At 45.2% G+C, this 12,641-nt stretch overlaps 1 protein-coding gene across 17 annotated transcripts in view; it reads left to right on the top strand.

The window, feature by feature from the left end:
- Nucleotides 1–12,641, top strand: part of SVOPL (SVOP like) — an 82,607-nt gene that overhangs the window by 19,716 nt on the left and 50,250 nt on the right. For 16 of the 17 annotated variants that reach the window (XM_085005313.1, XM_085005321.1, XM_085005309.1 and 13 more), the window contains 3 exons: nt 2,054–2,117; nt 5,178–5,303; nt 6,744–6,872. In XM_085005313.1, coding sequence (XP_084861439.1) covers nt 2,054–2,117; nt 5,178–5,303; nt 6,744–6,872 — 319 coding nt within the window. Of the gene's footprint in view, nt 1–2,053; nt 2,118–3,919; nt 5,304–6,743; nt 6,873–12,641 lie in introns of all 17 variants that reach the window. The other variant, XM_085005324.1, reaches the window with a different exon arrangement.

Raw genomic sequence — 12,641 nt, forward strand, 5'->3', positions numbered from 1 at the left:
TTAACCCACTGAGCAAGGCCAGGAATTGAACCTGTGTCTTCATGGATGCCAGTCGAGTTTGTTTCCACCGTGCCACAACAGGAATTCCTCTTGAGTGTATTTTCATTTCCCATGTGTGTTTTAGAAAAGGGAATTGGAGAAAGCATTTTTTTCAAAAAACAAACATTTTGCTGGTGTTTCTCTTGGCAAAAGAAATAAAGCTAAGACCTCGTAAATGGTAGAAGGGTTAAAATAACTTTGGGAATAAAATAGTAAACAGAAGAGCACTTAGAAGTTTATTTCTTATTCTCTTATATGGGTTAATAATTATATACTGGTGTATGATTGTGTAGGAAAAACTTTCTTCTGTTTTTTTTTTTTTTTTTTTTACCACTCAATACCTCTTTTTTTTTTTTTTTTTTTTTTTTCTTTTCTTTTCTTTTTAGGGCTGCACATGCCACATATGCAAGTTCCCAGCTGAGGGTTGAGTCGGAGCTACAGCCGCCATCCTACGCCACAGCCACAGCAACACAGGATCTGAGCTGCATGTGCAAGCTACTCCACAGCTCACAGCTATGCCAGAGCCTTAACCCACTGATCGAGGCCAGGGAATCAAACCCGCATCCTCATGGATGCTAGTCGGGTTCCCTAACCGCTGAGCCACGATGGGAACTCCATATTATTCCATGCACTTTTTTTTTTTTTGTCTTTTTGCCTTTTCTAGGGCCACTCCCTCGGCACATGGAGGGTCCCAGGCTAGGGGTCGAATTGGAGCTGTAGCCGCCAGCCTACGTCAGAGCCACAGCAATGCAGGATCCGAGCCGCGTCTGTGACCTACACCACAGCTCACGGCAACGCCGGGTCCTCAACCCACTGAGCAAGGGCAGGGATCGAACCTGCAACCTCATGGTTCCTAGTCGGATTCATTAACCACTGTGCCACAACGGCAGCTCCTATTCCATGCACTTTTAACTGGAGTTAGCGTGGACCCCACAAGACTGTCTCCCACTTCGGACACCAATCAGTAGCAGTAGGTCCCCAGGTTACCCACAACTTCTGTCTGATCTATCACAGATTAGAAGTTCCTACAGACAGACTCCTCCTCAGGTTCAAGAATTTGCTAGAGGGGCTCAGAGAACCCAGGAAACAGTTGACTCATTGCAGATTTATTACAATGGATATTTTATTTTTTATTTTTTTTAATTTTTTTTTGTCTATTGTTGTTGTTGTTGTTGTTGTTGCTATTTCTTGGGCCGCTCCCGCGGCATATGGAGGTTCCCAGGCTAGGGGTTGAATCGGAGCTGTAGCCACCGGCCTACGCCAGAGCCACAGCAACGCGGGATCCGAGCCGCGTCTGCGACCTACACCACAGCTCACGGCAACGCCGGATCGTTAACCCACTGAGCAAGGGCAGGGACCGAACCCGCAACCTCATGGTTCCTAGTTGGATTCGCTAACCACTGCGCCACGACAGGAACTCCACAATGGATATTTTAAAGGAAGCAGATCAACAACCGGAGGAGGAGACAGACACAGGACAAAGTCTGGAGAGAGCTCAAGAGCAGAAGCATCTGTCTCCATGGAGTCTGGGGTGCACCACCCTCTCGGCACATAACTATGTTTGCCAACCGGAAGCTCTCTGAACCCCTCATGTTACCCTGGAGCCTTCATCACAGAGACGTGATTGATTGTGAACTCATTTTCCCGCCTGTCTCTTCTCTCCAGGGGAGGGGGGATAGGGCTGAAAGTTCCATGACTCCAATCATGGCTTGTTTTTTTCAGACCAGCCCCATCCAGAAGCTCATCAAGAGTCACCTCTTTAGAACACATGATGTTCCTATCAACCAGGAAATTCCAAGATTTTCTGGAGCTCTGTGTCAGGAACTGGGGTCCAAGACCAAATATTAGAAGGAACCAGGAACAGGGACCCCTGTACATATTTCTCATTATCTTACAATGATGACTATCTGTTTTTGACCTTTTGATCCCCATGACCAGAACATTATGACTGTGCGTTTTTGAAAGTTACTTGGTTTTATAAAAGCAAAATGGTGTTTTCTCCCTTCCTGTTTAGGCTCATCATAAAGACGGAATTTTTGCCTACAAAATATCGAGGCTATATGCTCCCCTTGTCTCAGGTAAGGTACAAAAGGTACAATTCTTCTGTCTTCTGATCCCATCGCATACGGAGAACGTGGCTTTTCTTCTGGCTGGTTCTTTGATGAACACACTGCCTCTTACCTGGTACCAGCCACAGAGTGTCAGGAATGCTGGACACCAGGGGTCCAATTCCAAGGTTTTCTGAGCCAGGATTTTGTCATCTGGCAGCAGCCTTTAGAACACAGTAACCCCTGCCTTAATAACCAGGCAACATGCTGCTGGCTGGTTTCACTGGGATGACAGAAGCCCAGGAATGTCACTGGGATGAACATTCTCCCTAACGGGGGACACAGCTGCCACCTCTTTTAGTGGCTCCCTTCCAGGAATCATAGGGTCTGCAAGGCTGTAACTGGCCCGGGCCTGTGGGGCCTTTATCCAGGTGAGAAGATAAGGATGCTCCCCAGCCCTCCTCAGACCCTGCTGGCTACTGAGTAGAGGTTTTGTATCCAGAAGGTATGTCTGCCTGGGTGCACCTGCACCCTCTTTGGTGTCATTGTTAACCCAAAGCCCTGCCAGTCAGAGGGCCCTGAAAGTTGGGACCCTTCCCACTGAAGCTCTGTATATTTGGCAATAAATAGAGCAGTAGGATAATATTTTTTAGATGTAGTTTTAATTTTTCTGATATGAAATGTCAGCAACCTAAAAACTAGAAAGAACCTAACACCACATGCTGATGCTCTTCTTTCCTCCCAGCTCTCTTCCCGTCTTTATTAAGATGAACGCCTACCCTTTTAACAGTGAGTGGTTGGATTTTACACCTAATGTTATTGGATGGGCATACGCCTGTTCAAACTCAGCGATGAACTTTTTCCTCTTCCACCTGCTCTTCATTCTTTGTCATACTTCTTGGTTCTGCCTTCACCGTGCTGGTCTTATTTTCTAGGCCCCCTTCATTTAACTGATGATTCCCATGGCTTGCGCTACCATGAGCCTAGCCTTGCCCCACCCCCATCTTCATCTGCAGCCACATCTTCATCTGCACCCAAGAGCACCAGCTGGACCTTCAGACCCAAGTGGCCAATTCCCTGAGAGCCACTTGGATATCCCGCAGTTCCCTCAAATACAACAGGCATAGAGCTTGTCTCTTCATCGTCCCCTGGAGCCTCTTGTTTCCATGTTTCTGCTCTTAGTCAATAGCAAAGGCCGTCTCCTCAGTTGTCTGAGCCACGCACTCAGGAGCGCTGCCCGAGACCCCCCAGCCCTGCCCCAGTCTCCCCTCGACTCCGTTCCCTCCGTCACCAGACTCTCCTGATCCGTCCTTGTCAGCAGACCTTCGACTGCAGTGTCTTCAGCAAAGCCTGTTGCTTTTATCTCCAACATATGTGCCAAATCCATCAGACTAAAAAAAAAAAAATTTTTGTCATTTCCCTACTAAAATCCTTTTCACTGCTACATCACCTGTTACCCGTCTACTGCAATGGCCTATGAGAGGCCTTCTTACACCTTGCCGCTTCAATCCTGATCACTCGAGTTACCCTCTCACACATTACATTTAAAAATTTTTTCAGTTGTTGCAACTTCCTGTGAGTCCATAATTATTTCAACATGAAACATTTTGAAAAGAAAACGAAAAAATAAAAAAATTTTCGTAGCCCTTATCACTTTTTTTTTTTTTTTTTTTTTTTTGCTTTTTAGGGCCCAACCTGTGGCACATGGAGGTTCCCAGGCTAGGGGTTGAATTGGAGCTGCAGCTGCCGGCCTACACCACAGCCACAGCAACACGGGATCTGAGCCGTGCCAGCGACCTACACCACAGCTCACGGCAATGCTGGATCCTTAGCCCACTGAGTGGGGCCAGGGATCGAACCTGTGTCCTCATGGATACTTGTCAGGTTCATAACCGCTGAGCCATGGCAGGAACTCCCCTTATCACTTTCTGAAATAATTGTTTCTTTTTTTATAATAGAATTCTTTGACGATGAAATAGTCACCCCTTAATTAGGCCCCCAAAGGGTCTTTTAATAAGTTACCTTCTCTCCATCTTCCAATGGGAAAATAATGCTCAGGATAACACTTGGAATTTTTTTAATTCTCGACTCATGGGGCTTGGTCATAGGTGGCAGCCATGCTATTTGTTGATATCAAATGATTTCCAAGATAAATTTTTCAGGACCAAAAGTAGTATTGAGAAATATTTATACTATGTTACCATATTTAAACTATATTTACTCTGCTACTATGGTAAACATTTATATCATATATAAATATGCTATATTTATGTATGCTATGATTAAATTTATGTCTTTTTTTTTTTTTTTTTGCTTTTGTCTTTTTAGCTCCACACCCATGGTATGTGGAGGTTCCCAGCCTAGGGGTCCAACTGGAACTGTAGCCACCAGCCTACACCACAGCCTCAGCAATGCCAGATCCAAGTTGTATCTGCAACCTACACCACAGTTCACAGCAACGCCGGATCCTTAACCCACTGAGCGAGGCCAGGGATTGAACCTCAGATTCATTTCCGCTGTGCCATGACAGGAACTCCCTATGTTTACATTTATATATATATAAAAAGAACAGGATATATCTTTATTAGCTTCCAGATGTTTAGAACAGCTCTGGAAGGAGATAAGAAACTGGGGATGATGGTTTCCTCTGAGAAAAGGACCTGGATGGCAGGAAACTGGGAGAAGAGGAGGGTCTTTGCACAGGGCTCTGCTTTGCTGAGCTGTGGACCAGGGCAGTTATTATTTATTCAAGCAAAGAAATAAACGGGGTCCCAGAGTTTTAAACCTTTTGGTGACACGGCTGACATCCCCCACCGCTCCACCGCATCTCCCACTCCCCTCTCCCACCCCCGACCCCCGTCTCCTTGAGTCTCCGACTTACAAACAGAGCCGTGGAGAACTGAAGCGACTTTCCTAATTCATCCAGGACCTGGGGATGGTGCTGGGGGTAGAAAGGGACCCATCTGCTCCTCCGCAAAGCCTGGCTCCCATCTCACCCCCTTACCATTAAATCACGGGCAGGGCAGCCCCCCAAGAGGGGGTGTGGAGCACATGCTATAGGAGGACCTTGACCTTGCCTCTCTGCCCCAGGTGTTCTGGCTGGCGGGCTCCCTGCTCATCATCGGCCTCGCCTCGGTGGTCATCCCCACCATCGGGTGGCGCTGGCTCATCCGCATCGCCTCCATCCCCGGCATCGTCCTCATCATGGCCTTCAAGGTGAGGACCCTCATGGGGGGCTCTCTGGCTGGCCCCCCAGATACCTATCTCACGTCCACCTCGCGCCTTTACGTAAGCATCTGTCTCAATCAGCTTATGAGGAGAGGGTGTTTGGGCAGCATTCACGCACAAGCCCAGTCACGAAGCTGTGAAAGCCGAGGATGTTTGGGGGCAAGCAGGAGGCTGGAATGGCTGGATGAGGGTGCTGGGGGGAGGCCGGCTGGAAAGACAGCCCTGTGTCCAGACTGCGAAGGGCCTTGAGGCCCAGGGGTGCTGGGGAAGGGGTTGAGTGCTGGGAAGCTGGGACATGGTGTGTGGAGACGGAAAAGGGCAGAAAAGCCACGAGGTGAGGGTGCGCCATGAGCAGCACCTCAACTGCCCCCTGGCAGGTGGATGGGGAGGAGGGTGCTGCTAAGGGAGAGGTTTCGCTGAGGAAGAACCACTGGTCTTGAGTGAGTGTGAGGCAAGAGAGGCGGGGGATTGACCAAGCCGATTCTCAAGGTCCCAGCATCACTGGAGGGCTCTAGTGTTTTCTGTTTAACGTATGCAATGTGTTCAAGGACTCAGGATGGTTCCTCCAGTCCTGGGTGCTAGAGGACCTGCCTTGGTCACCTTTTAGGTTGTTGCACTGTGGGAGCTCCTGGGGTTCTTGGGGAGGGGCCAGATGATGAAGCGGTGAGAAGCACTAGCTCTTTACACATGGGATGCAAGAATTTTTTTTTTTTTGGTCTTTTTTTTAGGGCCAGACATGCAGCATATGGAACATCCCAGGCTAGGGGTCAAATCAGAGCTGTAGCCACCAGCCTACACCACAGCTCACTGCAATGCCAGAACCAAGCTATGTCTGCGACCTACACCACAGCTCACGGCAACGCCAGATCCTTAGCCCCCTGAGCAAAGCCAAGGATCGAACCCATGTCCTCATGATTCCTAGGGAGATTCGTCACTGCTGAGCCACAATGGGAACTCCAAAGATGTAAGATTTTCACTGTACGAGTTCCCATGTGGCTCAGTGGGTTAAGGACCTGGTGTTGTCGCTGCAGAGGCTCCAGTTGATGCTGTGGCACGGGCTGGATCCCTGGTCTGGGAACTTCCTCCAGTAGCAAGTGCAGCCAAAAAATATTTTTTAAAAATTGTTTTAAATTTCATTGTATTAAGTAGGTTGGGCCAAACTGGTGTGAAGCTCAGTATCAATCTTGTGCCCTCCAAGATCGGCCTATGATAAGAAGATAACAGTTTTTGTTCTACCTGGATTGCAAGAGTATAGCTGCTCCATTGCTGCGGTAAAGCTGGCTACAATGTATCCCATCTTGGGAAACTGGGACAGCTTAGAGTATGCAAGCTTAATAACTGGGACAGCTTAGAGTATACAAGCTTAATAACCCTACTGCTGAAGTCCAAAACAGTTGCCACACTGATGTTTTTGTCATCCACACCCAGTTTATTCCTGAATCTGCTCGGTTCAATGTCTCCACCGGGAACACTCAGGCTGCCCTGGCCACGCTGGAGCGCATCGCCAAGATGAACCGCTCAGTCATGCCCGAGGGGAAGCTGGTGGAGCCCATCCTGGTGAGTTCCTCTCCCCCAGCCTCCCAGATACCCCCTCAGTCTTGGGAAGCTGAGCCCTCTAATCCCACCTCTGAAACAGAGGAAATCCAGACTAAATCCAGCGCCCCTGAGATCCAGGGGCGCTCAGTTACCTTCCATCACTTTTCTCATCGATGAAATGGAAATAGCACCTGCTTTGCAGAGCTAGTCACTCATTTCACTCACCGGCAGGCAGGTCAGCCACAGGCTCCTGGAAGACTTTTATCAGTTCTACCTCCCTCACCTGTCCTGCCAACCTCTTTGAATGTTGGGTAAAACTTGTCCATAAACCGGTTTATACCTAATATTTATTTTAAGGTGAGTGGTGGGAAGATAATTAGGGGGTGTCAAAAGGAGGAGTTTTGGGGAGTTCCTGCTGTGGTGCAGTGGGTTAAGAACCCGACTCCAGCGACTCAAGTGGCTTTGGAGGTGTGGGTTCGATTCCTGACCGAGGCAGTAGGTTAAAAGATCCAGCCTTGCCACAGATGCAGCTGTGGTTCGGATTCAGTCCCTGGCCTGGGAACTTCTATATGCTGTGGGTGCGGCCATAAAATTAAAAAAAAAAAAAAAGGAAGAGTTTTAAAAACTGTTATTCTATTTGTGTAGAGGTTAATGTCTACTTAACACCCTTGATTGAGTTAATGTGGGTGATTTATGTTTTAGAAAATTGCCTAACTCATTTGGGTTTTCAAGTTTATTGATATAAAATTTTTCCTAGTATTATATTAGTTGCAAAAACCTGCTGCGTATGTCCTCTTTTTTATTTTAATATTGTTTACTTGTGCCTCTCTCTCTCTCTCTTTTTGTTTTTGTTTTTGTGGTCCTCTTAAAGTTTTGTCTATTAAACTTCGAAGAATGAGGAGATTTTGTTGTTTTCTCTTTACTGATTTTTTCAGTGATCTCATTAACTTCTACTTATTTTGGTTTTTTTTTTTTTTGGCTTTTTTTAATGTTCTTCTAGCTTCTTGAGATCAGTATTTAGCTCATTTATATTCATTCTTTTTGATTTTTAATAAAACCACTTGGCTGCATTCGGCAAGTTTTGCTGCAGAGTTACTTTTATTTCTATTTTGTAACTGTTACGAGTTTCTCTTTAACCAATGTGTTATCTGTTAATGACCTTTTTTATTTTTTGTTTCTAATTTAATTTCATTTTGGTCGTAGCATGTTTGGAATTTATATGAAGTTTATTGAGACTTCCCTTTTGTTATCTACATGACTTTTAATTAATATTCCATGCGTGCCTAAAAAGAATGTGTATTCCCATTGAGTGTATATATTGTCACATATTATTAATTGTGCCTTGTAAATATCTGACACCTGTTCTAGAATTTTCCTGCTTGAGCTAACGGTTTTCCAATGAGATGATGGTTTTGTTAGTTTCTCCTTTTACGTCTGGTAGTTTACTCTGTATGTTTGAGGCTTTCTTGCTGCATCCGAGCCTATGATTGATATATTCAGTGTGTGAGCTGATCTTACTATTTGAAGTATGTCTTTATCTCTTTACTGCTTTAGGCCTTACATTTTATTTTCTCTCATACTGATATATCAAAACTAGTTTGGGTTAGGAGTTCTCTGGTGGTCTAGTCACTAAGGGCCTGGTGTTGTCACTGCTGTGGCTTAAGTTTGATCCCTGGCCCAGGAATTTCTGTAGGCCGTGGGTATAGCCAAAAAACAAACATACAAATAAACAAACAAAAAAATCTGCATTGGAGTTTCTCGTCGTGGCTCAGCAGAAACCAATCAGACAAGCATCCATGAGAACGCAGGTTCTATTCCTGGCCTCGCTCAATGAGTTAAGGATTTGGCGTCGCCGTGAGGTGTGGTGTAGATCGAAGATGTGGCTCGGACCTGGCATTGCTGTGGCTGTGGTGTAGGCCTGCAGCTGCAGTTCCAATTCGATCCCTAGCCTGGGAACGTCCATATGCAGTGGGTACGGCCCTAAACACACACACACAAGAGAAAAAGAAGAAGAAAAAAAATCTAGGTTGGGTTAATGTTTTCCTGGTGCCTCCTTTTCTAGCTGTTCATTTTCAACTCGTTTCTGTTGCTTTGCTTTAAGTGTATTTCTTATAGATAAATATCTGTTCTTTACTTTTTCCTACACAATCTCATAGTCTGTGTCTTTTAATGATGGGTTTGGTCCGTTTACAACACCTGTTGTGATTATTGGTGTACTTGGACTTACTTCTGTCCTTGCATTTTCTCCTTCTTCTTAACCGTGTCTTTCCTTTTCTGCTTTCTTTCTCCTTTCTCCTTCTGTTAGATTGGTTCACTTTACTTCTCTATGTTTCCTTCTTCTGGCTTGGAACTTAGGTACTCTATTTCTTTTATTAGAGAGGTAGCCCTTAATTTTGAAATGTGCACCTACAATAGCTAATATCACTTTTTATCGTCATCTGCGTCCTGAAAAATTCAAGAACGTTACACATTCATTCTGATTCGCCTGACTTTGAAGTCTCTTTTGTCTGGTATTTTAATTTCATGTTGTTCATAGTTGCCCTGAATTAGACATTATTTTTTAAAGCCAGCATCTATTTAGATTTATTGATGTTCTTACTGCTGCTTTTTTAAAATTGGTGTCTTAAACTTAATTTTTACAATCACATTCTTGCATCCCTCTTCTTTTTGTTGGGCTATTTTGGTTTCACAGTTAATATGTAAATGTTGGATTTTTGTGGTCTAATTGGATATAAGAAGCATGGTTAGGTCTAGCTTTGTCATATCCAAATAGCTAACCAGTTGCATTCGTGTATTTTTATTGAATAATCCATAGTTGAACCTATTGATGAATATATTATGTTCTAAATGATAGGTTTGTAGATTCAAATATATATAGGATTTATTACCTGATAAATAGGACACTTCATATTGTTGAGAAAGGGATACAGGTTAATTCTTGGTCTAATATAAAACTCTTAATTACAGTATTTTGTAATACAATTTTCATATTTAGGAGGGCACATCCGCTTGTCAAAGTTTCTTTTTTCCCAAGCTATTTTCCAATTTTCCAAGCTCTTTTCTCAGTCCTGTTTTTCTGGAACAACTTTGAAGTCACTGTATCAAGATCTTCTCCCAATTCCCCCAGCAAAACCTATGAGAGTTTAATTGGATGGTGGTGAAGTTACACGTTAATAATCAATACTTTTATAATATTGAATATTCCTATTCTATTTCCTCATTTATTCAAGTCTTTTTATATTCCTCAGTAGCATTTTATAGCTACTTATTTACTTTTTGCATTATATAACATTTATTCCTATTTTATGTTTAAAAATTGTTTTATAAATGGAATTTTTAAATGTATTGTATTTATTATCTTGTTTAGTCCTCATATTTTCTGGACCATATGGCTTGTTTATTTTTGTAGTTGTACCACATCTTCATCGGCCATTCATCTGTTGATGATTCTTAGGCTGTTTGCGTATCTTGGCTGTTGCGAACAAAGCTGCAGCAAGCATGGGAGTGAAGGCCTCTGAGATCCTATTTTCATTTGCTTTGGCTCTAGACCCAGAAGTGGGGTTGCTGGATCATGTGGCCGTTCCATGTTCAATCTTTTGAGGAATAGCTCTACTATTTTACATAGTGGCTGCACCGCTTTATGAGAGAGCGTGTTCTTGACCCACCTCTCGCCCTGTGGCTGAGATGGGTCCAGAGCAGCAACACCTCCCCGCATCGTACTTTCTCAGGGGTTGAGTGGCTACAGCAGCACAGGCGATGTCTATGCGTAAAGTTCTTAAGTGTCCTACATGCAAGTGAGAGGCAGGCTACTCTGGGTGTTTCTGATTGGTTTCCCAGGGTATCACTGATGACCAAAGCGTTGTAATCTTACTGCCACCTGGCCTGCTGTGCGACATACTGAGTGTGAGACAGAGTGTGCTCAGCGATAATGCAAAAAATGAGGATGAAGTGCCCCAGACTTCCTCACACTTACATTTAGGGTTTGGTAAAGTGTTGTCACTTTGCTTTGTGGAGTGTGTCCCCTAATGATTACACGGGCCTCAAAGCCTAAGTGTGAAAAAAGAAACTCGAGCGTTCTTCCCAAGAATTTAAGATAATACTGTTATTCTAGCTTATTTTATGGATCTTGGAAATAAGCTCTTGTGGCTCAGAGGTCAGGACCCTGTTATTAGGTAGCATCATCTGTCTCCTACCTTCCTACCAAGATAGCGACAATTACATCTCACCATGAAAAGCATGATGGGAAGACAAATTAGTTGCTAGGCAACTATGATTAAATGAGGGAAGCTGCTATGCTGTGCAGGGATTGGCCCATAATCTTTAAGTGGCTATGAAATTTTGATTGTCAATAGTATAAGCGTAAAATTGGTTGCAATGAGAAAAAAAAATCTTAATAGAGACAGCGATCAGAAAACTGTGGACAACTGAATGATCATGAGGGTCCAAATCCACCCATTTTTAAAATTTTAAAATTTTATTAATTAATTTATCTTTTAGGGACACACCCACAGCATATGGAGGTTCCCAGGCTAGGTGCCCAATCGGAGCTATAGCTGCCAGCCTACACCACAGCCACAGCAATGCCAGATCTGAACCGCATCTGAACTTCCACCTATACCACAGCTCATGGCAACACCGGATCCTTAACCCACTGAGCGAGGCCAGGGATCGAACCCAAAACCTCATGGTTCCTAGTTGGATTCATTGCTGCTGGGCCACAATGGGAACTCCGAAACCCAACCATTTTTGATGTGTATTTTTTTTCTTTGAACCTGGTAGTTCTTCTAGGGCTGAAGAGCACTGATGTCCACTTCTCACTTCTTCCCCTATTGCCTCCTCCTTTTTTCTCCCTCTGCTACCCTCCTCCTCCATCTCCTATCCCCCATGCATCCTCCCTTCCCCACCTTCCTTCTGCCACTATGTATGAACTCACTTGGGCTGCCATCACAAGATACCGCAGACTGGTTCACTTAAATAACAGAAGTTGGGAATTCCTGTCATGGCTCAGCGGCAATGAACCCAACTGGTATCCATGAAGGCCTGGGTTCAATCCCCGGCCTTTCTCAGTGGGTTAAGGATCTGGCATTGCTGTGAGCTGTGGTGTAGGTCACAGACGTGGTTCCCACCTGGCACGGCTGTGGCTGTGGCATTGGTTGGCAGCTGCAGCTCTGATTTGACCCCTAGCCTGAGAGCATCCATATGCTGCGGATGCAGCCCTTTAAAAAAAAGGTGGGGGGAGAAATAACAGAAGTTTATTTTCTCACACTTCCTGGAGGCTGGAAGTCCAAGGTCGATGTGTTGCAGAGTGTTGCAGAGCTGGTTTCTCCTGAGACCCCTTCCCTGGGCTTTTGCCTGGCAATCCTCTCCCTCCATCTTCACCTCACCTTCCCGCTGTGTGTGCCTGCACCTTAACCTCCTCTTTGTACAAGGACACGGTCCTGTGGGGTTACAGTCCAGTCTACTGGCCGCATTTTAACTCAGTTACCTCTTTAAAGACCCCATCTCCAACTACGGTTCCATTCTGAGGGTTAGGACTTCACATGAGTCCGGGACGACACAGTTCTCCTGAGAACCACCCCTCCTCCTCCACCCCCTCGGGGCCCTAGCCCTCTCTCTACCCTCTCCAGCCTCCCTCCCTCCTCTTCCCTCCCGCTCCTTTCCCTCCCTCCCCTCTTCCCCCCACTTGGCATCTTTTGACTGCGGCTTGCCACCTCCATCCGTCATGCCCATTAAATGATCCTGTGCTTCTCCAACCGTGATCTACTGAGCGAAGCCCCGTGCAGACGGAGC

The sequence above is a fragment of the Sus scrofa genome, chromosome 18 (assembly GCF_054392235.1).
Source record: "Sus scrofa isolate SSC_HxYL_T2T_F1_AM1 chromosome 18, Sscrofa_HxYL_maternal_Yorkshire_Landrace_v2.0, whole genome shotgun sequence".
In the NCBI taxonomy this organism is placed as follows: domain Eukaryota; kingdom Metazoa; phylum Chordata; class Mammalia; order Artiodactyla; family Suidae; genus Sus; species Sus scrofa.